Source organism: Balaenoptera musculus, chromosome X, assembly GCF_009873245.2.
Source record: "Balaenoptera musculus isolate JJ_BM4_2016_0621 chromosome X, mBalMus1.pri.v3, whole genome shotgun sequence".
NCBI lineage: Eukaryota > Metazoa > Chordata > Mammalia > Artiodactyla > Balaenopteridae > Balaenoptera > Balaenoptera musculus.
The window spans coordinates 127,802,300-127,826,110 of NC_045806.1; the positions used below are offsets into that span (position 1 = coordinate 127,802,300).

General features: G+C 58.1%; 2 protein-coding genes across 9 annotated transcripts in view; one reads left to right on the plus strand and one right to left on the minus strand.

Annotated features, from left to right (window-relative positions):
- G6PD (glucose-6-phosphate dehydrogenase) lies at window positions 1-11,687 on the minus strand. 2 transcript variants are annotated; one of them, XM_036840627.1, is made up of 13 exons: window positions 11,533-11,687; window positions 10,538-10,665; window positions 4,359-4,396; window positions 4,171-4,279; window positions 3,442-3,659; window positions 2,464-2,622; window positions 2,251-2,376; window positions 1,907-2,000; window positions 1,439-1,625; window positions 1,116-1,351; window positions 951-1,027; window positions 772-864; window positions 1-673 (listed from the first exon to the last, which is right to left on the minus strand). In XM_036840627.1, the coding sequence occupies exons 1-13, from the start codon at window positions 11,642-11,644 to the stop codon at window positions 583-585; spliced, it is 1,668 nt and encodes a 555-aa protein (XP_036696522.1). In that variant the 5' UTR covers window positions 11,645-11,687; the 3' UTR covers window positions 1-582. The 2 variants fall into 2 exon arrangements, with proteins under 2 accessions (XP_036696522.1, XP_036696524.1); XM_036840629.1 differs by lacking the exon at window positions 11,533-11,687 and adding an exon at window positions 11,233-11,384.
- The window catches only part of IKBKG (inhibitor of nuclear factor kappa B kinase regulatory subunit gamma), a 22,205-nt gene continuing 5,577 nt past the window's right edge, over window positions 7,184-23,811 (plus strand). For 2 of the 7 annotated variants that reach the window (XM_036840633.1, XM_036840631.1), the window contains exons 1-4: window positions 11,755-12,256; window positions 15,460-15,661; window positions 18,933-19,144; window positions 23,545-23,660. In XM_036840633.1, coding sequence (XP_036696528.1) covers window positions 11,897-12,256; window positions 15,460-15,661; window positions 18,933-19,144; window positions 23,545-23,660 — 890 coding nt within the window. In that variant the 5' untranslated portion in view covers window positions 11,755-11,896. Of the gene's footprint in view, window positions 7,334-7,982; window positions 8,332-11,754; window positions 12,257-15,459; window positions 15,662-18,932; window positions 19,145-23,541; window positions 23,661-23,811 lie in introns of those variants that run through there. The other 5 variants (XM_036840632.1, XM_036840630.1, XM_036840634.1 and 2 more) reach the window with 4 other exon arrangements.

Genomic DNA, 23,811 nt, shown 5'->3' on the forward strand with positions numbered 1-23,811 from the left:
GCCCGTCTGCGGATTTAATGGCAGGGAACTGGGCGGGGGCATCCCACCTGCCGTTTCTGCTTTTCCAGTGGCGAGGGCACCACCTGAGGGTGGGGTGAGATGGGGCGGCCGTGGAGTGCTGAGTTAGGGTGGCCGCGGGAGCTGGGGGGGTCAGAGGGCCACTCGGGAGGCCCGACACAGGCACGCTGCTGGGCAGCACAGAGGTCCCTTCCAGTGGGGAGCCAGGAATGTCAAGTGGTGCTGAGACTGGGCCGCGCCTGCCCCCTTCCCCTGCGCTCCGAGGACCTTGCCCCCCTGCTGCCCACAGCTGCAGCCCTCCTTCTCCTTCCTCCAGCGGGGCTCAGTCCGGGGGGCAGAGGCTGGCTCAGGCGGGGACGGTCACAGTGCTGGGTGGCAGAGGAATGAGACTGGGCCCAGGGGCGGGTGGCGTGGCCCGAGCTCGGGCAGGAATGTGAGGCTGAGGGCTGTGGTCCCGAGTCCTCCAGAGGCGGGTCCTCCCGAGGTGGGTCAGGCGGGGGGGGGGGGGGGGAGGGGCAGCAGGGGAGCACGGAGAGGTGGGGCGGGGGTGGGCCCGGCACAGGGTCAGAGCTTGTGCGGGTTCACCCACTTGTAGGTGCCCTCGTACTGGAAGCCCACTCTCTTCATCAGCTCGTCCGCCTCCACAGGGCCGCGGCTGGGAGGGGGACAGATGGGGGGAGAGGTGAGGAAACCCTGAGCCCCAGGGTCCCCCTCCCCCATCACCCCCATCACCTCCCCGGCCGCCCCCCGCACCTGCCATAGACGTAGGGGATGGGCTGGGCCTTCTCGCGTTCGATCTGGTGCAGCAGAGGAGTGAAGATCCGCCAGGCCTCCCGCAGCTCGTCACTGAGGGGACAGGGGGCGGAGATGGGGTGGGTGGCGGCCCAGAGGGAAGGAGGTGGGGAAGGAGGGAGGGAGGGGCCGCCCCTCACCTGCGCACGAAGTGCATCTGGCTCCCACAGAAGACGTCCAGGATGAGGCGCTCATAGGCGTCAGGGAGCTTCACGTTCTGCCGGTGGACAGGCGGGAGGGAGTCACCGAGGCGCGCGCCCCTTGGAGCCCTGGCCGCCACCCCCTCCCTGCAGGCGGGCACCCACCTTGTATCTGTTGCCGTAGGTCAGGTCCAGCTCCGACTCCTCGGGGTTGAAGAACATGCCAGGCTTCTTGGTCATCATCTTGGTGTACACGGCCTCATTGGGCTGCACACGGATCACCAGCTCGTTGCGCTTGCACTGCTGTCGGAAGATGTCCCCGGCCACGTCGCGGAACTGCAGGCGCACCTCGGCCTTGCGTTCGTTCAGGGCTTTGCCGCAGCGCAGGATGAAGGGCACCCCTGGGGGGACAAGGCCAGCCTTGGGGGGCCGTTCGGGTGGATGAAGGGGCCAGGTCCCACCACCGCGGGCCCGGCGGCATCACCTACCGTCCCACCTCTCGTTCTCCACGTAGAGGACGACGGCCGCAAAGGTGGCCGTGGTGGACCCACGGGGCACCGTGGGGTCATCCAGGTACCCTTTGGTGGCCTCTCCCTCTCCGTTGGGGTTCCCCACATACTGGCCCAGGACCACGTTGCTCGCCTGCACCTCTGAGATACATTTCAACACCTTGACCTGGAGAAGAGCCAGGGAGAGGGGCCCCTTGGGTAACAAGAACAGCGGGTGCCAGGAACCATGTGACCCCGAGGGGTGGCCTTCCTGGACGGGTGAGTGGCCTGGATAGTCAGGAGGAGGCTCTGCCACGCAAGGGCCCTCTGGGGCCACCTCAGCCCACCCTCACCGTTTCTGAAGGAGAAGCTGAGGCCTAGAAGGTCAGTTCTGGGACAGGACACCTCGGGCTCAGGACTGGTTGCTGCGGAAAGGGGCGGGGCCTGGGAGGGCGAAGCTCCACCCACCTTCTCATCGCGGACGTCATCCGAGTGGGTGGAGGCGGGCTTCTCCATGGCCACCAGACACAGCATCTGCAGGAGGTGGTTCTGCATCACATCCCTGGCGGGAGGAAGGAGCGGACAGTGAGCTAAGGCCCCTCCTTGTTGGCCAGGTTCTGGGGGCTCAGGGCCTTAAACTGGGCTTGTTTCCTGGTCCCCAGTGTCTGCCAGGTCCCCTTAAGGCAAGGAAGAAGGCCGTGACCACTCCTGACTGCTCAGACACTCCTGCTGCCAAAACAGGAAGAGGCGACCCTGCAGGGTGGCGGGATGGCCCCCCGCCCACCTCCCAGGAAGGGGAACCAGGCTCTCACCGGATGATCCCAAATTCATCGAAGTAGCCCCCACGACCCTCAGTGCCAAAGGGCTCTTTGAAGGTGAGAATGATGCAGGCGATGTTGTCCCGGTTCCAGATGGGGCCGAAGATCCTGTTGGCAAACCTGCAGGAGGGGCAGGGTGAAGGCTGGTGGGCGTCCAAGGGGGCAGCAGCAGGGCCCCCCAGCGCCCAGCCCTGGCCCCAGTCGCACCTCAGCACCATAAGGTTCTGGACCATCTCCTTGCCCAGGTAGTGGTCGATGCGGTAGATCTGGTCCTCGCGGAACAGGGATGCGATGTGGTTGGACAGCCGGTCGGAGCTCTGCAGGTCCCTCCCGAAGGGCTTCTCCACAATGATGCGATTCCAGCCTCTGCGGGAGGCCGGAGCTGCGTCACTCCCGCACCCTCGCTGGGGAACAGGGCTGAGACCCTCCTCCTCCTCCACAGCCCCTTCCCCAGGGAGTGAGGGCAGAGCCTCCCTGCGGCCGCTCTGCGGTGAGATGAGCCAGCGGAGCTCTGCCGGGCTGGCCCTCCCGCAGCCTCAGCGCGGAGAGCACCTCCCCTCCTTCCCAGCCCTCAGCGCCACGCTCCAAGCCTCCTCAGAAGCCTTCTGGGCTGACTGGCTGGCTCTGCTCCCTCCTGGTCCCCGGGGGTCAGAAGTGGCCCCGAGCTAGTGAGAAAACGGGGAGGGGATGCCAAAAGCAGAGCCACCTCCGTGGCTTTTAATGTGGGGAAAGACCCCTTATTCCTCAGAAGAGTTAATGTAGGACAAAGTGAAACCGACATGGCCGTGGCTTTGGGAAAACAACAGAGTGCTGAGCTGCTGCGGCACAGGCAGCAGGGTTCCCGTGGACCAACGCCGCCCTCTGGTGGTGGTCGAGGGGACCCTGGGAAACGCCGAAAGCTAGAGTAAGCGATCGGCAGCCAGAGTTCCGTGGAGCAACGCTGCCACCTTGTGGTGCTAGCCGGGACTGCTGCCAGGGACAACGGGATTTCATATGGGGCATTTGGAAGGTAAACACGGGTGGTAGTATTTTCAGTAAAGGCTGTTAGAGAACTACTCTTACTCCTATTCCCTTCTTTGGAGAGCTAATTCATGGCAAGAACAAACACGGGACATCTATCTTTTTCAGACTCCCTAGATCGGTCGGCCCAGGAGGCAGGAAGGGAGGGTGAAAGAGCAGCCTTACGTCTGGCTCATGCAGGTTTCGTGGATGTTCTTGGTGACAGCCTCATAGACAGTGGGGGGCAAGGCCAGGTAGAAGAGGCGGTTGGCCTGTGGCCCCTGGTGGAGAGCGTTCATGTGGCTGTTGAGGCGCTCATAGGAGGCCGCATCGTCGTACTGGCCGGCCACGTAGGAATTGCGGGCAAAGAACTCCTCCAGTTTGGGCTTCTCCTCCGGGGCAGCCTAGAAAATATGGACACAAGGATGTCGGCCCGGCCCCTCCCTCCCTCCCTGATCCCATAGGCAGGGTGGGCTTCCTGAGCAGTCAGCCATCCTAGCCCGGCACTGGGTTCACTCCCATCTCGTCGGCTTTGCACACCCATGGGGGCGGAGGCCGCATAACCTAAGACGGAAGCCAGAGTTCAGGAAACTTTGACCTGGAGAAAGATCTCTCTCCAAAGTCATTCCACCAAAGTACGGTATGTTGAGAAAAGTCAGGCTTGCAGCATTTCCACGGTGGAGGGGCCGCAGGGTACAGTGGGGAGGAACTGGCGAGCCCAAGTCAGACGGGGCTGGGAAACAGGGGTCTCAGGCTGGCATCAAGGAAGCGGTGGGAGCAGGTGGGGAGGAGTGCCAGGCTGAGGATCCCTAGGGAGGGAGTGGCCCCGGCACGGGGGGACAGGCTGGGCCTGGGGGCAGGGGGGAAGGGCATCTGTGATGGGAGGGGGGCATGGAGACCCCAGAAGCCACTCACTTTGAAGAAGGGCTCGCTCTGCTCGCGGATGTCAGCCACTGTGAGGCGGGAGCGGGCATAGCCCACGATGTAGGTGTCTTCGGGCAAAAGGCCATCCCGGAACAGCCACCTGAGGGCAGAGCACGGCTGTGGCGAGGGCGAGGGCAAGAGGGCCCAGGGGGCAGTGAGCAGTGGGGGAACAAGCTTACCAGATGGTGGGGTAGATCTTCTTCTTGGCCAGGTCACCCTGTGGCAGAGAAAACAGGCATGGTTAGGAGCTGAGGACATGCCCTAGATCATCTCCCCCCAGGACACCCGGGTACCCTTGTCCTGCCCCTGTGTATAGCCTGAGCAGCTTGAACCAGAGCCCAGCCTAGCCCTTGACCCTGACCCGATAGTGCTCGCACACTGCCGGGGGCACTTCGAGGCAAACAGACCTCGTGCTGGCCAGGAGGCAACCACCAACCCGCTGGTTCCACGATCCACAGACCCCAGTCTCTGGTCGAGCAGGCAGAACCAAAGCCAACACAAGATGCCCGCTTCTAAACAGCTCACGGGCTAAAGAAAACCCTAAATTCCCTGGAACTGAATGGCAATGGAAGTAGCACACATCAAAACTGAGACGTGACCTTAAATGCTTAGGTTAGCAAAAAAGAACAGCTGGAAGCTGATGAGCTCCAAATTCAATTGAAGAAGTTAGAAAAAGGACAGCAGAATTTTAAAGCCAAACAAATTACAAGGCAGGGAACAATGAAAAATAAAAATGAATAAAATGGAAAACAAACCAAAAGAAAAGATCAACAAAGCCAAAAGTTGGTGTTTGAAAAAGACTAATCAAAACAGACAGCCCTCTGGCAAGACTGGTTTTTTAAATTAATTAATTAATTAATTAATTAATTATTGGCTGTGTTGGGTCTTCGTCGCTGCGCACGGGCTTCCTCTAGTTGCAGCGAGCGGGGGCTACTCTTGGTTGCTGTGCGCGGGCTTCTCATTGCGGTGGCTTCTCTTGTTGCAGAGCACAGGCTTCAGCAGTTGTGGCTCGCGGGCTCAGTAGTTGTGGCGCACGGGCTTAATTGCTCCATGGCATGTGGGACCTTCCTGGACCAGGGCTCAAACCCGTGTCCCCTGCATTGGCAGGTGGATTCTTAAACACTGCACCACCAGGGAAGTCCCAAGACTGCTTTTTAAACAGGCACCAAGAATTAGGAGTGCAGTGGGACAAAACTACCGACGGGAAAGACAGAAGAGGGGTTTATGAACAACCTTACTCCATGGCTGGCAACTTACGTGAAACGGACACATTTCTAGAAAAATCCAATATACCAAAACGGAGCAAGGGACCTGAGCAGGCAATGGTTATTAAGGAGACAGGATTGCAGCCACAGCCTTCCCACCAAGACAAGCCTGGCCCTGATCCTGGCACAGAAAGCTCTGCCAGCGGGTCTCTCAGGAAGAGAGAACGCCGGTCTGAGGCAAACCCTGCCTGGGAAGCACCTGCTGAGCCACGTGATGGGGCCCCAGAACCCTGTGGCTGGAACCTCTGAGAAATGCACACAGGAGGCCCCAAGCCCATCTTGTCCATGTACACAGATGCAGATGCAAAATTTCTGCAGAAGATACCAGCAAACCCAATTCTGGAACGTCAAAAATGGAATATGTCAGAACCAAGTTGGGGTCATCCTGCAAACGAAAGGTTGGTTTGATGCTGAAAAGCAAAAAAAAAAAAAAAAAAAAAAAAAAAAAAAATCACTGAAATTCACCACATTAACAGATTAAAGGAAAAAAAGCTGTAAGAAATCTGTCCACTCCTTTTGATTTTTCAATCTAGCAACCTTGCTAAACGCAGAGGGTGGGGCCCAGGTAACCTGAGGTGGCTGCTCCTCGCGCTCGTCTGTTGACTTGTGTCCGCGTGAGACTTTCCAAAGTGAGAGCAAGGGTATGAACACACAGCAACTGTGGGCAACAATATGGCCATCCCACGGGGGCGACAGAAGACTCACTAAAAAGTCACCAAGTCCCTTCTCTCCACTCCAGTTCAGTCGCCATAGCCATGGCAACATGCGTTAATTTGCTGACCTGACAAAGGAATTCTCCACTCGGTGGAAGAGGCTTCGAGTGAGGGCATGGCCTGGGGGGCAGAGGAAGCCTGCGGGGCACAGCAGGCCACCCTTTCATGCGCCCGCCCTGTAATCAGGGAGGGCCGCTGGGCGGAGGCGCTGGACTCACCCTAGGCAGGAAAACCACCTCCAGGGATAAGGACCCAAATCTTCACGGCAAAATGACCTTAGGAGCCACGTAACCACTGGACGGGTTCACGTCTATGAACCACTGCAGAACAGAAGCCACGTGACCAGAAGCGAAGCAATTCCAACCTGATTAAAATCCCTGCCCCCTAGACAGGCAGTTAGGAAGGCACTTGGGGGGCTCCTGGGTGGCGGTGGAGGTCGGGGCGGGCCACTTATGAGACTCAAACGTTCGCGTTCCTCCTGTCCTTCGCTTCGGCCTCCAACTCCCAGGCTGAGCCGACCTCTGCATGCAGACAAGCCCAGGTGTGTTCCACCCCAGGTCACCACCTCCAGGCTCCACCGGGACCCCGACGGCCCGAAGTGGGCGGTTCCCAAGCCAGGGTTCTCCCTGCTGCCGCCCCTGCCCATGTCTTGCCAACTGCTCAGAACTGATCCCCCACGTGCCTGCCACATTCCACAGGAGCCACGGACACAGCAGCGCATCAAGGTCCGGCTCCGACCCCCAGCCGCGGCCTCGAGCTGCTCCCGAGCCCAGTAGCCCCCAACTGCGGGCCCCTCCGGCCAGGGCCCATCGGCGCCTGCTTCCTGCTTCCCCATCACTGGGACTGGGCCGGTGGGAGACTCCACTCCAGTCCCCGGGGCTCAGTGGGCCCCGCCTGCTCCCGGGCTTGTCGGGGACTGGCCGGGAGAAACGACCAGTACCACGGCCCACAGCCACCTTCCGCCTTCCTGGCCAAGTGGAATGTTTGCTTCCGATCAAATTCCAGCAGGCTGCCCGCCGGGCCCAGCGTCCTGCCTGCTGACTCACGGCGCCCCACACCCCACTGCTCTCGCCGGTCCCTTTGGGATTAACTAGCGATAGAACCTGCTCGCCTTGTTCAGCTCAGCCCTGCGACCAGTGGCCTGTCGGGCTCTGAGTCACCCGACGGAAAGACGAGGTAGGACCCAGGACAGTGCGGGGCAGGGGCCCGGGGAGGCCCACCCTCCCCACCAGCCTGGGCTGGACTCCTCTGCCAGAACCACTGTGGGAAGAGACCACGCTGTGCATGGTGGGGGCGATGATGGGGCTCCCGAGGACCACAGCGGGGAGGGACGTGCCTGGGGACACATGGTGACGTAGTAGGAGAAGCAGTACCTGATTCAGGTTTCCAGCTGTCAGCAAACGGCCGTGGGCCCCCACCTGCCTGTCACCGCCCAGGTCTGACCTCAGTCTCCAGTTTTATAAACCCTTGGTCTCGGTCTCGGAGGCTTTTAGGGTGGAGGGGCGCGGCAGAGAATGCAGAGGCTGGCTGCCAGCTGGAGGCCAGGCATGGGTGGGCTATCCCTGTCCCCCTAGGGCCACCCGGGTCAAGGATTGCCCAGGTCCCAGGGTGGAGCGCAGCTCTGCTGGGGCCCAGCTGGATCTCAGCCACTGGGGTGAGACCCTGGGGCTGCTGAGGCAGGCTGGGCCGCAAAACCAACAAAAGGGCCTCCCTCCTACTCCCTGGGGCTCATGAATCATCAGGCCTTTGGGGGAGTGCCAGAGTCATCATGACACAGCAAGAATCTTATCGCCCTAAGAGGGGAGGCAGCCCAGAAACACCCCGAGGAGAGGGAGGGCTGAGGCTGCCAGGTCATGCCATGCACGGGCCCATCACTGGGATGGGACCTGAGCACCCATCGAGCGCACGGCCCTCGTGGTCCAGGTGGGGAAACCGAGGCCCAGAGAGGCGAGGGACGTGCTGAGGACCGTGCAGTGAGCCAATCCTGCCCGAGGGGGCTCCCAGTCCTGTTCTCCTTCTCTTGCCCCGAATGCTCTCTCCGCCCACTGGGGGGGAAAGTGGCTCCAGCCTGGGAGAGGACACATACGATGTGCCAGGCCCCAGGTTCCTCTCCCAGTGCTGGTCTATAAGGAGAAACTGAGCTCCTTCATTCCAAAGCTCTCTGAACTGGGACAGTAAGTACCTCCACTCCCTTCCCGACCGAGGGTGGGGGTCCTGAGAAGGGGGACAGCGGTCTCAGAGCAGGGAGAAGAGAGTGGCTGGAAGTCCATCGGTAAGGCCACGAGCCAGCTTCAGGACGCCCCCAGGAAGGAAGCTGGGCACGTGGGCGACGGCTGGGTAAGCGGGCCAGGGAGGAGAGGCGGCAGAGGACAGCCCTGCAGCCCAGCCTGCCCCAGGGGCTCTGCGTCCGCTCATCCTTCTGAAAGGAAGGCTCTGTTCCGTGGCCCTCCTCGTGAGCCCTGGGAACACGAAGGCCTGGCAGTGTCTGCTGTCACATGCACTCACCTTCGGTCCCGGCCCCCAGCACAGTTCCCACGAGGAGGAGGAGGAGGGAGAGGGAGGGGGCAAGCCTCCCAGCTGGGCTAGGTGGGAGCTGTTCTAGGTGCTGCCCATGCAGGGACACCCCCGCCCCCGCACCAGGAACAGGAGGAGGGAGAAATACACAAGGGCTCTTTCTCAAGGACCCTCCTCCTCCCCCACTCTGCCCTGCTGGAGCGGCACTCCCCACTTCTGCTCTAGAAGCCTCTGGTTATTGCTCCCAGAGCAGAGGAGAGCAAAGGGGAACCCTACTGTTGGCAAAGAAACAAAGTTGCCTAAGCCCAAGCCCGCCCCACAGGAAGGCAGTGAAGTCACAGAGTCAGCTCCGCAGAGCCCAGGGCCCTCTGCACTTGTTTCCAAAGTCCTCAGGTGCTAAGTGCAGACAATGAGGTTCAGAGAAGGAAAGACACCTGCCCCAGGCCACAGAGCAAACCTGGGTGCTCTCAATGAGGTATCTAAGTGTTGAGGGCCTGGGGCCATATGCCATTTACTGAGGCCTGGGACCCTCTGTTGGAGCATCCCGTGACAGGCCGGTATGGCGACGGGGGGAAGGAGGAAAAATAGTCCTGAGTTACTTTCTCCCCCAACCTATTTCTTGGACACAGTCCCAGGTGTGAAGGTTTCTGGCTCCTCTAAGGGGATGAGGCTGGGGCCAGGGTGGGGGCTAGGCCTGCTCCGTGTGCTCGTCCTGGGCACCCCCCAGTCTTGGGTGACAGGGGGTCAGGGGACAGTGTTTGGGGTGACCTTCCTTCCCTCCCACTGACAGAGCCCTGCATTCTGGCTCGCTTTCCCAAGTTCTGAACAGAATCACAAAACTGGCAGGAAGCAGGCTGTGCAAAGCACGGTGGCGTGTTACGACACATGAACGAAGAACCAAGTTCCTCCAGAGCTGAGGGGACAGGGGTGTGGAAGTCACAGAGAGACAACGTCTGCCCCATCAAGAGCTGACTAGTTTGGGTAGAACTCTTGCTTGAGGTTTATGTAGTAAGTTACCAGCAAAGATGCTCATATCATGGGTAGCAGATTCTTGGTCAAGTCCATGGTGAAAAGTGAAAAGAGACCACTTTCACTTTGAGATGAAACCCTGACAGCTCCCCAGCCCTTGCTCACGTCTTACCACCGGGGAGATCTTGTTTCCACATGGCACGCGGGGAGAGTGCTTCAGTCAGGGGTCATGGCTCTCCGAGGACCCACCCTCCCTCTCCTGTTCCCCCACCCCCATCACGTATGGTCAGTGTGCTTTACTTCTGCCTTTGCTTCTACTCTTTGGCCTTTCTGATCAGAGCAAAGTGGCAGTTCCACTGGCTAGACAATGGGGCTGGTCTCAGTTCCTCAGCAGGCCTTGGAAGCTGGGGCAAAGAGATGGCGTTTCAAGAAAGGTCGAGTGTTTTTCCTCAGGGAACTTGACGGTAGAGAGATAAGGTAGAGATTCGGCCTCGAATCCTACCTCTGGATCTAACTGTGTGACATCTGTCAAGTTAGAAACAGGTTTGGAAAACATACTCCCAGAATGAATCGCTTCCCCTGTTTGCATCTCAGTTTTCCCTGTGGAGGAGGAAGTCCAACCAGACAGTCTCTAAGGACCTCCCAGCTCCAGGACATAGGTCTACAGTCAATGGCTGCACACGGACTTCAGAAATGCCTCGCGGTGTGTGTATACTGGGTGGTGGCAGGAGGAGTGGCACATGAGCAAGAGCAACAGCGAGAGCCCAACCGAGCAGAGCCCGGGGGACCCGACAACAATCAGTTGGGAAAGCCCAGGTACCTAAAGGGAAGGGACCCGAAGCAACATCATGCTCTAAGTCTGCTGCTTCTACGATGCGGGGCCTGGGGGAGACTCACCGATGCACCCATGATGATAAAGATATGCGTATCAGCCTGATGGAAGGCATCGCCCTGGTACAGCTCTTCCCGCAGGATCCCGCACACCTGGGTCCGGCTCAGAGCCACCTGCCCTGCCATGATGCTCTCTGGTGGAAGAAAAACTCGTTAACAAGGCAGGGGAACAGAAGAGCATTGAGAAGCTGGCCCCTTTCTGGAGGGGTCCTTTGGGCTCTCACCCAGCTGGTGCCTGATTATTGAAACCACTCACTGTGAATGGCTGGGGAGCAGGATGTTTGGGAGGTTAGAAACTGCTGGCCCTGGGCTCTGGCCATACTCTCTGGGCAACCTTCTTTCATGGTGTATGTTACAAAATTACCCAAAGCATTAGTGAATTCCTACTAGGGCCTCCGCTCTGGGGGACTGAGTAAAACCTTGCTGGAGCATCGTACGACCTGCTTAAGACTATCTCACCCGGGATTCAGGCGGAAACTCCACAATGAGCTGGAGCATGCTAGATTGTGCAGCTGATGGAGTGTAGCTCCAGCCCTCCTCCTGCCACGCTGCGAGACACCGGCAAGTCCCGTGTCCAGTGTGGCGGGGAAGCGGGGATGCAGGGGACTGTGAGATCGGCTAAGACCCTCTCGATTTTTGCCCTGTTCCCAAGTATGGGAAATCAAAGTGCCTCGCAGCGCCGCGACCGCCCACTCAGTTACCTGTGCTTCGACGCTGCCGCCCGTCGCGCTCGCAGCCCCGGAGTTCCCGGCAGTTTCCGGGGGCTGCTCCCCGCCGGCCCATTTAACCGGCGGGGGCGGGCACCTGGTCTGAGCTGACCAGCCTCAGGCGAGACGCGCGGGTGGGGCCTCTGCAGGCCCCTCCCTCGAGGGGCGGGAAGGGCCGAGGGCGCGGACAGGTGCGCGCGCATCCCAGGCCGACCCCAACCCCCCCCCCCCCCGCCCCCCACCAGCAGACCCCGTGCGAGGGCCGAGCCCTGGCCCGCCCTGCCCTTTGAGCACCTGCGCTGGCCGCCGGGCCGCGAGCCGCCTCCTTTACCCGCCGCCGCTGCACCGTGTCCCCGATGCTTCGAGAGTCCGCGTGCTGCTCTCCACTGCTCGCCCGCGTGCCCATCCCCGGCCCGACCCCGCCCCTATAGTCCGGCTTTCTCGCGGGCCCTGGGAGGTCCCGCGCCCTCGCTAAGGACTCCACTTCCGCCGGCCGCGTGGTCACGCCCCTCGACCTTGTTTGTGGGCGGGGCCTTCAGCAGCCCCGTCCCCTCGCCGGACCGGTCGCCGGCTCAGATCAAACCGGCCCTATTAGATGATAGCCTCGTCGTGGCTCCTCCCCTAACGGGGGCGGGGCGGCCAAGCGCCCTGTGGCTGGATGCCACCGACGGAGAGAGAAGGGGGAATGCGGGTCGCGACGCATATTACTGGGGAGCGTCCTGAGGGCCAGCCGAGGCTGGCGGGCTCGGGTTTCGGTCTGAGGCAGCCTCCCTCACACCTCTCGCTGGCCGGCCGGGGTCGGGGCCTGAGTGTTTTACTTCCGGATCCCACAGCTACGACACCGGAAGCCGGAAGTGGGAATTTGGCAGCGGGAGAAAGGAGGGCTACCGCGGAACCCGGACTTTCTCGGAGCATCGGGGTCCGAGGAGCGCTCGGGGCCCGCCACTCCCGCCTTTCTCACGTCGGACCGACTCTGCTGACAGGTGTGGTCCTCTTCTCTGAAGACAGGGTACCATTGGTGGGCGTTCCGCCGCCTCCGAGACCCCCCCCCCCCGCCCCGGACGACCAGGCTTCCCCCTCCTGTTGGGCCCCGGCCGGGTTCTGCCGCCAGCTTCTAGACCAGGGGCCGAGGCCGGCCGATTTAGGACTCAGGTTACTTTGGCGGCGAGCGGGACTGTTTCTGCCTCTTCTTCCTCCACCACAGCGGAGTCTGACCACACCCCTAGTTTGTGAATGACTCTTCTAGTTCGGAGACATTTTCTGTTCATCAAACTTGACTGCATTTGAGGTTAAGTTCTTTAAAAAGGTCTCAAATATAACTTGGCAGCGAAGTATCTTAACTCATGTGCCTCATTTTGCTCCCTTTGCAAAAGGTGATTGTCTCCCGGACCTCATATCATTTCTGTGACTTGAGGATGAATGGGCCATCCTGGCATGTTCGAGGAACTCATTAAGGAGGCCACTATACCTGGAGTAGAGTGAGCGAGGGGAAAGTACTTAGAGTGGAAGCCATGGGGGACCAGATAGTGCACAGCCTTGTAGGCGGGTTGTAGGGACTTTGAGTTTTATGCGATGGGCAATGAGGAACCATGGTAGGGATCCGAGTAGAAGAGGATGTGATCAGAATCACCTTTTAGGCTGATTGTTCTGGCGCGGTGGGGAGAACAGACTGTAGGGGGCAAGGGTAGGAGCAGGGTGACCTGTTAGGAGGTGACTGTAGTAATCCAGGTGAGAGACGATGGTGCTCTGATCATTTTATTATGTAAAATTTCAAAGATGTTCGAAAGTAGAAAGAATAGTCTAGTAAATCCAATATACCCACTTCCCAGCTTCAACAGTTACCAACTCGTGGCTACTTTTGTTTAATTTATATCCCTCACAGTATTCTGTTATTTTCAAAAATAGCTTTATTGACATATAATTCACATACCTTACAATTCACCCATTTAAAGTGTACAGTTCGCTGGTATATTCACAGACTTGCACAACCATCACCATTAATTCCAGAACATTTTCATCACTCCAAAAAGAAACCCCATAAACTTCAGCCATCACCCCCATCACCCCATCTACCCCAGCTCTAAGCATCCACTAGTCTCTATGTATTTGCCTATTCTGGACATTTCACATAAATGGAATCATATAATATGTGATCTTTTGTGACTTGTTTCTTTCTCTTAGCATAATGTTGTAGTGTGGGAACATACTAGATTTTGTTTATTCATCAGTTGATGGACATTTGGGTCATTTCCACTCTTTGGCTGTTAGGAGTAATGCTGCTGTGAACATCCCTGTGTGGACATGGGTTTTCATTTCTTTCAGGTAGATACCTAGGAGTTCCCCCATTATTTTGAACCAAATTCCAGACACCGTGTAATTTCGTCCGTAAATATTTCAGTGTGCATCTCTAAGAAATGACTTTGAAAGAAACATAACCACGACACCACTATCACACCTAAAATAATTACCATTATTTGCTTAGCATCATCAGATAAATTCTAAGATGCATTTTGACAGGATTTCCTGATGGATCCGATGTGAGCTGTGAGAGGCAGAGAGGACTCAAGAAGGACTCCTAGGTTTTGTTCTGCTAACTGGAGGATGGATTTGCCATCAACTGGTAATAAGGAAGGCCGTGGGTGAGCTGGCTTCTGGGGACTGTCAGGAGTGCAGTTTTAGAGACGTTAGTTTTGAGAGGATGACTAGATACCCAAGTGGAGATGTTGAGTTTGATGTGTTAGTTTGGAGTTCAGGAAAGAGTTCTGATTCGGGGCATCATCAGCATTAAGATGAGGGTTACAGCTTTAAGTACGGGTGGAATTAGTATTGGAGTGACTGGAGTTAGAGAAACGATCCCAGAACAGAGCCCTGGGCACCACCACGTGAAGGGCTGGGCTGATGAGGATGGTCCAGTGAAAGAGCCTGAGCAGGAGCAGCCAGTGAGGTAGGAGGAAGACCCGGAGAGTGGGCTGTTCCGGAATCAGGGACCAGCGATCCGTCAGATACTGCTGATGGGTCAGGAGGGTGTTCAGGTAAGTATCAGTGTAATAGTGAAACGTCCAGGCTCATTCGGTGTTCAAGTCTCTGGCTGAAGCTCAGGCCCTACTCCTGGAAACTTCTGTTGGGATTGGCCTCCTCCTCCACGTAGTCAGTCTTCTCGGTCAGGACTTAAAAGGGCTCCGGGCTGGTGCTGTCTGGCATAGCCTCCCTCTCTGTACTCTAGTTCACAAGAGAACGCAAAGAGCTCAGCCTGTGTCTGCCACTCTCTCTTCGGCTGTGAGCCCAGCTCCCACTTTCAGATGCTTCAGTACATGTCAGATGCTAGATGTCCGCCTCGGCCCCTCAGGTCCAGGGAACACTCATCAGACTCTGAGTGAAGCCCCTCTTACTTGGTGTATGGATTTCCTAGGGCTGCTGTAGGAGATGTCCACAAGCCAGGGGGCTTAAAACAACAGAAATTTCTCTTCTCCCAGCTCTGGAGACCAGAAGCCTGAGATCAAGGTGTTGGCAGGGCCGTGCTTCCTTTGGAGGTTCCAGGGGAGGGTTCTTCCTGTCTCTTCCAGCTTCTGGGGGCTCCAGGTGCCGCTTGGCTTGTGGCCGCATCCCTCCTGTCTCTGCCTCCATCTTCACGTGGCTCCTCCTCTGCGTCTGTGTCTCTGCTCTTCTGTGTCTTATAAGGACACTGCCATTGGATTTAGGGCCACTCTCATCCAGGATGATCTCATCTCCAGATCCTTAACTTTATTACATCTGCAAAGCCGCTTTTGCCAAGTCAGGTCACAGTCACAGGTTCTGGGGCTCAGGGCGTGGACATACCTTATTGGGGGCCATCATTCCACTCAGTACACTAGGTGAGGGGCCAGCACCCTCCACTCGTGCTTGGAGATGTATGTGTCGGGGTAGGATTCCCGGCACACTGACACCTCCCTCCAAAAATAATCTTCTCTGTGATTTCTCCTCTCTGGTGAAGTTCTTCAGGTTACAGCCTGGAGATAGTGCTAGGCACAGTTTACAACTAGTGCTGAACCGTGACCTTGCGAAGCGCCGCGTAAACGCCCGTACCTCCCTTTGGAATGAGAGTGGGTGCCACCTCTCAGCACCCTTTTCCGCTTGGCACAGTGGTCGTCAAAGTGTGGCGCCCGAACTCCTCGCCGGCCTGCCGGGTAGGAGAATGCTGCATGGGCCTCCTCATGTGACGCCTCTGCTGGCTCTCTGTTTCAGACCCTGACGTGTTGGATGAGCAGGCCCCCCTGGAAGAGTCCGCTGTGTGAGATGGTGCAGCCTAGCGGCGGCCCGGCAGGGGACCAGGACGTGCTGGGGGAAGAGTCTTCTCTGGGGAAGCCGGCCATGCTCCACCTGCCTTCAGAGCAGGGCGCTCCTGAGACCTTCCAGCGCTGTCTGGAGGAGAATCAAGAGCTCCGAGGTGAGGGAGGCGGCGGGTGTGTGGAGTAAAATGTCCGGGGACGCGGCACTGCTGGGGCAAGGGCTATCCCACTCACCTGCGCCTCTGCATTGACTCAAGCTCAGCCGCCCTTCCTCTTTGTTTCAGGTGGGATTCCCTGGAAGTGGACTTTGAGATACAGAGTGGCGTGCAGGACGTTTATTTACAGTCCTCTTAGGAGTAACACTGGGGAGGGGAAGGGCAGGGCAGGGCAGTGAAGAAGCAGGGGAGGGCGGAGGGAGAAGCCGGGCCGCAGTGCAGGCCAGCCCTACAAGGAGCTCTGGAACGGGAATGACCCTTCTTCGTTGTCCCGCTTGGGCCAACGCGGCCAGGCCCCCTCTGTCTCCGTACTGATCAGTCATTAAGCACTGGCTCTCCTGGGAAGGGGCGTGGCTCTCCTGGGAAGGGGGCGTGACCTGCTCCAGAAAGGGGCTGTGGTCTGCTCTGGGGATGGGCGTGGCCTCCCTGAGAAGGGCCAGTGGGCTGCTTTGGAAAAGGGGCGTCCAGGCCCTGTGCGCGGGGCATGAGCCCGGCGGGCCGCTCCCCGAAGATACTGGAGCTGAGGGCTGTCCTCCAGCAGCAGCCACCCCCCAGGTGGCCGGGTTCGAGTACTTCCCGGGCCGCCCCCTCCCCATCTCCATCACAGCCCCACTCACTCACCCTCCATGTCCTCACCTGCATCGGGGGCAGCTTCTCCAGGCCCCAGGGGCCGTCGCATCGCGCCCCTCAGCTGGTGTGGCTGCCCTGGGGTGTGACCCACTCCTGCCCGCTTCGCGTGGGACGGCCCTCCCCCCTTGGTGGTCGTGCCCCGGGGGCTCCTCGTCTGGCGTGCCGCTCCTTGGGTACGGTAGCCCCAGTTGCCCAGGCGGCGCCCCTGGCTTCTCACTCAGTGAGACTCTTGTGTTTTGTGCTGTGAGGACCTTCTGCACTGCCGAGCCCAGAGCTACAGGTGGGGATGGGCGGCACAGACTCCCCGGGTGGGTCACGGGGAGTGATGGGGCACATGGCCACTTTTGCTTCATCCTGGTTCCTCTTGGCAACTCAGGGCTTATAAAGGTCGCAGCCTTTGTGTACACCATATCCCAGAGGACGGGGCCTGGGTTGTTTTCACTCAGCCGTCCACTGTCCAAGCTGGCGGGCAGGTTGGCATGTGACATAAGCAGTGGAGGCCACAGTCATGGGGCCACTCCCTCACCCCGCTGCTGGACAGTGCATCCTCTGGTGTGATGGGATGTCATGTGGGGCCCTGTGCTGATGAGTCACGTGCCCTGTAGGCCTCAGAGACTGGTGTTGGCTGAGGCCCTCCAGGCAGGGACCAAACTTGTGCCTAGAATATGTGTCTCTTCTTCTGTGAAGATGAGTCGCCTTCTCTTGCAGGATGGAAAGGGTCCAGCGTGGTCAGCCGGCCACTTGGGGGCTGCTTTGGAGACAGCCCTGACGCGCGCACAGAGGGCCGGGACCTACCTGCTTGAGGACAGGGTCCTCCCCCTCAGCGCTCAGACGTCTGGAGGCTGTTCTGGGCACTGCGGGGTTTCGGGCAGCATCCCTGGCCTCTACCCACGAGGTGCCAATAGCACCCCTTCAGTTAAGACAGCCAGCAATATCCCCAGATGTCATCAAATGTCTTAGTGTGTTGGGGCCACATAGAGCTGGCAGCCAGGTTGAGGGGCGGGGGGACAGCTCCTCCTCCATAGCTACGTGCATAGTCTCTGCTCATCCCCAGGACAGCGCTCTGGCAAAGGGGACTCGGGGGTGAGAGTGTGGCAGGCTGGCCAGACGGGGCCTGTGGACCCCCAGCTGCCCCCCAGGGAGCTCGGGCACTGCACGTTTCTGCTTCTATGGCTGCGGTGTATCAGGCCCTGGTCCAAAGTCCCGGGGCCCGAGGTGTCTGCCCGTGTGATGCTTGTGATCGTGTCCATGGAGGAGGGGGCAGGAGGGAGGACGTAGGATTTGCTTGGAGTATTTGTGGGGAAGCTTCATGGAAGAAGTCGCTTCTACCTGGTGTAGGAGTCCATTGATGTGGTGTGTCCGGGAGAGGTGAGTGTAGAGAGAGAAGCGTAAGTGGGCGCCAGGGTCCGGGGCCAGAGGGGAAGTGACTGCCAGTGGGTATGAGGTTTCTTTTGGAGGATGGAAATGTTCTGGAGCTAGATAGAGGTGATGGGTGCACAGCTTGCTGAATATACTATAGCCGCTGAGTGACTGTATACTTTAAAATCGTTAAAATAGTGAATTTGGTGTTCTGTGAATTGCACCTCAGTTAACAACAGAAGTCGCGTGTGAGCTGAGCCGAGCCTTGGTGGGGGCTGGTGAGGAACCTGAGGCAGGGGACAGTGGGGTGCAGAAGGTGGCTCAGGAGCCACTGTGGTTCCAGCGAAAGAATGTTCCGTCAGCAGGCACCAGTTAGCTCTTTGGGGGTTTTGACCAGAGGGGGGCCTGAAGCTACTGCCTGCCCCCCTCTTGTCCAGCTCTGCGCTGGCTAGAACCTTTGCATGCCATGCATCCGTTCTGTCACCCCCAACGGATTTCTGCTGCCTGGGGTGTCCCCGGGTGTGTGGCTGTCCTTTCCTTAGGTCCTGCTGACTGCCCGGGGAAAGGAGGATGGGCTGGTTCTTGAGGTTGTCTTGAAAACCAGGCACTTGGCTGCTGTTTTGTTTACCCTTCCTCATCCTGTGAGATGGGTACGCTTGTCCCCATTGAACATGTATGGGGATGGTGAGGCTCAGAGAGGTGGCTAAGTGGCCTGCTCCACGGCTTCTCGCCCGCCCCCCAGGTCTGTGGCCAGCAGTGCCACGGGCAAGTTTGTTCTGGTGGCTGTGCCCCCGAGTCTGATCCCGAAGGCAGTGACCCAGGGCCCCAGGGCGGCCCACCTCTGACCCATGCAGAGGACAGATGAGTTCCAGAGTCACTTGCAAAGAGAGTAGCATTTGACATGTGCTTTTTTCTTTTTTTCTTTTGGCTGCCCCGTGCGGCTTGTGGGATCTCAGTTCCCCGACCAGGGATTGAACCCACGCCCTGACAGTGAAAGCCTGGAATCCTAACCATTAGGCCACCAGGGAACTCCCGGACACATGCTTTTAAGTGAAGCTGACGTGGTTAACATCTTGGAGACACTGGGGGCACGTCATTTGCGTAGTTGACTTCGAAAGCGCTTGGCGAAGTGAAGGGAGTGTTTGGAAGCTGTCAGGGTGGGAGAGACCGCGGGGTGGTGGAGGCCGCGGCCGCCGGGCTCACCTGCCCCCTGCCACCTCTGCAGATGCCATCCGCCAGAGCAACCAGATGCTGCGGGAACGCTGCGAGGAGCTGCAGCGTTTCCAGGGCAGCCAGAGGGAGGAGAAGGCCTTCCTCATGCAGAAGTTCCAGGAGGCCCGGGACCTGGTGGAGAGGCTGAGCCTGGAGAAGTGGGAGCTGCACCGGCAGAGGGAGCAGGCCCTGCAGGAGGTGGAGCGCCTCAAGACATACCAGCAGGTAGCGGGCCACCGCCGCCCGCCCCGGACCCGCAGGGACTGCGCTCGGGGTCGCCGGGGCGGGGGGGGGGCTCCCGGAGTTGGGAAAAGCCATTGTCCTCGTGGTCATGGCTTAGTCACCCAGGAGGGATGCGGGTTGAAATCAGCAAAGGTAAAAGGAACAGAGGGCGGGTCCAGGAGAGGCTGGGCCACGTGTGATGACACGCACGGGTACCACCACCAGGGAAGCTCCCCTGAGTGGTGCGGTCTGGGGACTTGAGTGGGGGTCAGTCCTGGAGGCCTGGGGCGCCCACGTGACTGACCTTAGTTACTGGGTCTCTGCGCCCCGCAGGTCAAGCTGGTACATGTGGCCTGGGGCCCCGCCCCAAATCACCCTGGTGGCATAGACTGCCTGGTGGGGGCCCTTGGGGAGGTGTGTTAGGTTCCTGGAACTGCTGTAACAAAGTACCACAAACCAGGTAGTTTTAAGCCACAGAAACGTATTGTCTCCCAGTTCTAGAGGCCGGAAGTCCAAGATCAAGGTGAGGGCAGGGTTGGTTCCTTCTGAGGACTGTGAGGGCAGGATCTGGTCAAGGCCTCTCCCCCAGCCTTGGGTGCTGGCTGGCAGGACTTGGCGTTCCTTGGTTTGCAAGCACACTGTCATGTGGCCTTCTCCCTGTGTGTCTGGGCATCTCTCCTCCTCTTATGAAGACACTGGTGTCAGAGAGTGGCTCAGCCGGCCGTTAGGTAAAGGGGTAAAAACAGGTTTTGTTTGGTAACTACCGACAGCAGGGGAAGGCGCCGAGCACCCTTCTGATGGGCACAGAGGTGCTGGCGATTTGAAGGGAGAGTGAGGTGGGGGCAGCGAGCAGGGGCTCAAGTGAAAACCCACGTGGGGTGGCTCAGTGCCAGTGCGGTGAGGTCAGCGGCATCCACCCCGGCAGTCAGTTCTGGAAGTTAGCATTCCATCCCGCGCAGACACGGGCAGACCGAGGCCCTATCCTTCCTGAGGATTCCGTTTCAGAGGAATGGCTCTCAGGTCCCCGAGAAAGACTCCTGGGTTGTCTCAAAGGGACAGAGGAAGGATTCACAAGTTGGGAGCCCTCTTAGGAAAGGCTCTGAGGATGGTGGGGGGCTAGGTCAGGTGTTGGCTGGAACAAACAGTACATTCTTTTGCCAGCCCTCTTTTCTCAGACAGGAACTCAAAAGGGGGCTGGGCCGGCCCAGGGTCGTGAGCTTAGGCTGCAAGAAGCCACTCTAGAGTTTGCTCGAGTGTCCGAGTCTTTTGTAGTTCTCAGCAGGCACTGGATCAGGGGCCCACCCTCCTCCAGAACGATCTCATCTTAAGTTGGTCACATCTGGAGAGACCCTGTCTCTAAATCAGGTCCCATTTACAGGTACTGGGGGTTAGGCCGTGGCCACGTCACTTTGGGGCCATCGGTAAAGCCACTGCAATCCTGAACTCGGCGCAGAAGTGAGAAGGAGAAGGCTGCTGTTCTCAGGCTGCCTTCAGAGCATCCGCTTGCCCCGTGCTCATGTGATGGGATGCTGGCTTCACGGTAGCGATCAGAGCCACTGCCAAAGCCCGATTTCTAGCTGACAAGTCTGACAGTAGCGGGTATTGGAGGGGCCATGGCTTCATGTTGCTGGTGGCAGCATCAGTTGGTGCCACTGCTTTGAAAAACTATTTGGCATTTTCTCTTCAAGTTGAAAATTTAGGTCACCCCCAACTCATCAGTTGCACCCCAGGTATACGTAAGAGAAACTCTTGCACACGGACAACAGGTGATGGGGATAAGACGGTGACCCCAGCAAAAACCTGGGCATAGCTGAGTGCCCGTCCCTGGAGAAAGTGGTAGAGCCACAGGCTGGAGTTTTTTCCAACAGCTTTTCCGGGATAAAACTCAACATACCATGAAATTCACCCCTTGAAAGTGTAGAATTCAGTAGTTTTTAGTATAGTCATAGAGTTGTCCAACCATCACCTCCATCTGCTTCCAAAACATTGTCACCATCCCAAGGAGAAACCCCGTCCCCACGAGCAGTCACTCCCCAGTCCCGCCCCCCCCAGCCCCGGGCGCACGCTCATCTTCCTGGCTGTGTTGGCCTGTTCTGGGCATCTCCTGTGAGTGGAATCCACCGTGTGGCTCTCATGTCTGGCTGCTTTCACTCAGCATCACGTTTTTTGTTTTTTTTAAATAATATTTATTTGTTTATTTATTTGGTTGCACCAGGTCTTAGTTGTGGCAGGTGGGCTCCTTAGTCATGGCATGCGAATTCTTTTTTTTTTTTAAACATCTTTATTGGAGTATAATTGCTTTACAATGGTGTGTTGGTTTCTACTGTATAACAAAGTGAATCAGTTATACATATACATACGTCCCCATATCTCTTCCCTCTTGAATCTCCCTCCCTCCCACCCTCCCTATTGGCATGCGAATTCTTACTTGCAACATGCCTGTGGGATCTAGTTCCCTGACCAGGGATCGAACCTGAGCTCCCTGCATTGGGACCTCAGAGTCCTAACCACTGCGCTACCAGGGAAGTCCCAGCATCATATTTTTGAGGTTCATCCATGCTGTAGTCTGTCCAAGTACCTCATTTCACTTTATGGCTGGATGATATTCCAGTGTATGGAGAGACTACGTTTTGTTTATCCAGTCGTCATTTGATGGACATTTGGGTCGTTTCCACTCTGGCTGTTAGGAGTAATGCTGCTGTGAACATTCCTGTGTGGACATGGGTTTTCATTTCTTTCAGGTAGATACCTAGGAGTTCCCCCATTATTTTGAACCAAATTCCAGACACCGTATAATTTCATCTGTAAATATTTCAGTGTGCATCTCTAAGAAACATAGGAACAATACCACCATCACACCTGAAGTAGTTACCGTTACCTGCTTAGTGTCATCAAATAGATTCTAAGATACATTTTGACAGGATTTCCTGGTGGATCCGACGTGAGCTGTGAGAGGCAGAGAAGACTGCAAGGTTTTGTGCTGCTAACTGGAGGATGGATTAGATGGGGAAGGCCTCACTGGGGTGCCATCTAGTCAGGACTGGAATACATGTGGGTATCTGGGGAAAGACTGTTTTAGAGGTGGGGAAAGCATGTGCAAAGGTCCTGAGGCAGGAGCATGCCTGTGATGTTCAGGGAAGACCGAAGAGGCAGACATGGCTGGGGCAGAGTGGATAGGCGCTGAGGAGGGCAGAGTCATGGTGGGGCTAATCATGTGGGATTAGTAAGCCAGTGAAGGATTTGGGCTTTGATCCTGAGTGTGACAGGAGCCGTGGGAGGGTGCTGTGCTAGTGTGAGACATTATCTGGATTCCTGTCTAGTGTAGGGGGTGTTATGGGTTGAATTATGTTCCCCCAAAAGAAATGCCCGTATCCTAACCCCTGGTACCTCAGAATGTGACCTTATTTAGAAATGGGGTGTTTGCAGCTGTAATCAAGTTAAGATGAGGTCACACTGGCTTAGGACGGGCCTAAATCCAATGACTGGTATCTTTAAAAGAAGAGAAACAGACACCCAGGGAAGATGGTCACGTGACGATGGAGGCTGCTACAGCCAAGGGCCCTCAGGAGGAACCAGCCCCGCCGACACCTTACTCTTGGACTCCCGGCCTCTAGAAGGCAATCCGTTTCTGTTGTCTTAAGCCCCCTGCTTTGTGGTCCTTTTGGGGAAAGCTTATTGCAGCCTCCGGGCCTCGATGTGGAGAAGCTGGGCAGGCAGTTGGGTAGCTAAGCTGGGGTGCCGGAGAGAAGTCTGTCCTGGAGGGAGGAATCTGGAAGCCCTCAGCCCGTGGAGGGTACTGAAAGCCTTGAGACGGAGCAGGTCATCGTCGTGCGCGCGTAGCTGGAGAGGAGACGCGGCCCTGAGACTGCCCTTGAGAAGGATGGTGGGCGGGGCCGTGTGTGTGGCCGGGAGCACAGGGGTGCTGGTTACTACCGAGGGGTTACTGCGGAGGGGCCGGGTATGCAGAGGACCGGCGCTGCACCCTGGGCTTGAGCAGCCTGAGGTCTCAGGGGACCGGGATCTGGACAGTTTGATGACGGAGGCACACAGACTCCTGCTGGGCTCAGCCCTCGTGGCCTGGTTGTCAGCCTTGTGAGACTCGAGGCACCTCTGTGCTCCCGTGTCCCTGGGTCTCCTGTTGCCCCATCTGCAGGGATGAGGAGGGGCTGGGAGTGGGGGCTCATGGGACTCGATCCCTTTCCACCACTTCAGTTGCCTCGCTGGGGGGGGGGGAAGCTTCCAGAGGTGAGAGGTGAGATGAGTGAGGGTGCTGAGGGCTCGAGGGGAGACCCTCGGGGGACCCGTCTCAGTGCTTTCAGCTGCCCTGGGGCTTGGGGCTGCCAGGGGTGAGCAGCTGGTAAGGAAGCATCGCCGACAGGAAGTGGCTTTTTTTCATGCAGCAGATGGCCGAGGACAAGGCCTCAGTGAAAGCCCAGGTGACATCCTTGCTGGGGGAGCTGCAGGAGAGCCAGAGTCGCTTGGAGGCCGCCACCAAGGAGCGGCAGGCTTTGGAGGGCAGGTGAGTAGGGAGGGAAAACCAGCCTGGAGGCCGTTGTCAGGGTGCCCGAGAAGAATGAGGCCATTCAGGGGCTTCCAGAGAGTTCCTCTGTGACGGGATGGACGGGAGCACACGGTCGTGGGGCAGGTGTGTGGTGGGGCTGCGGACTGGG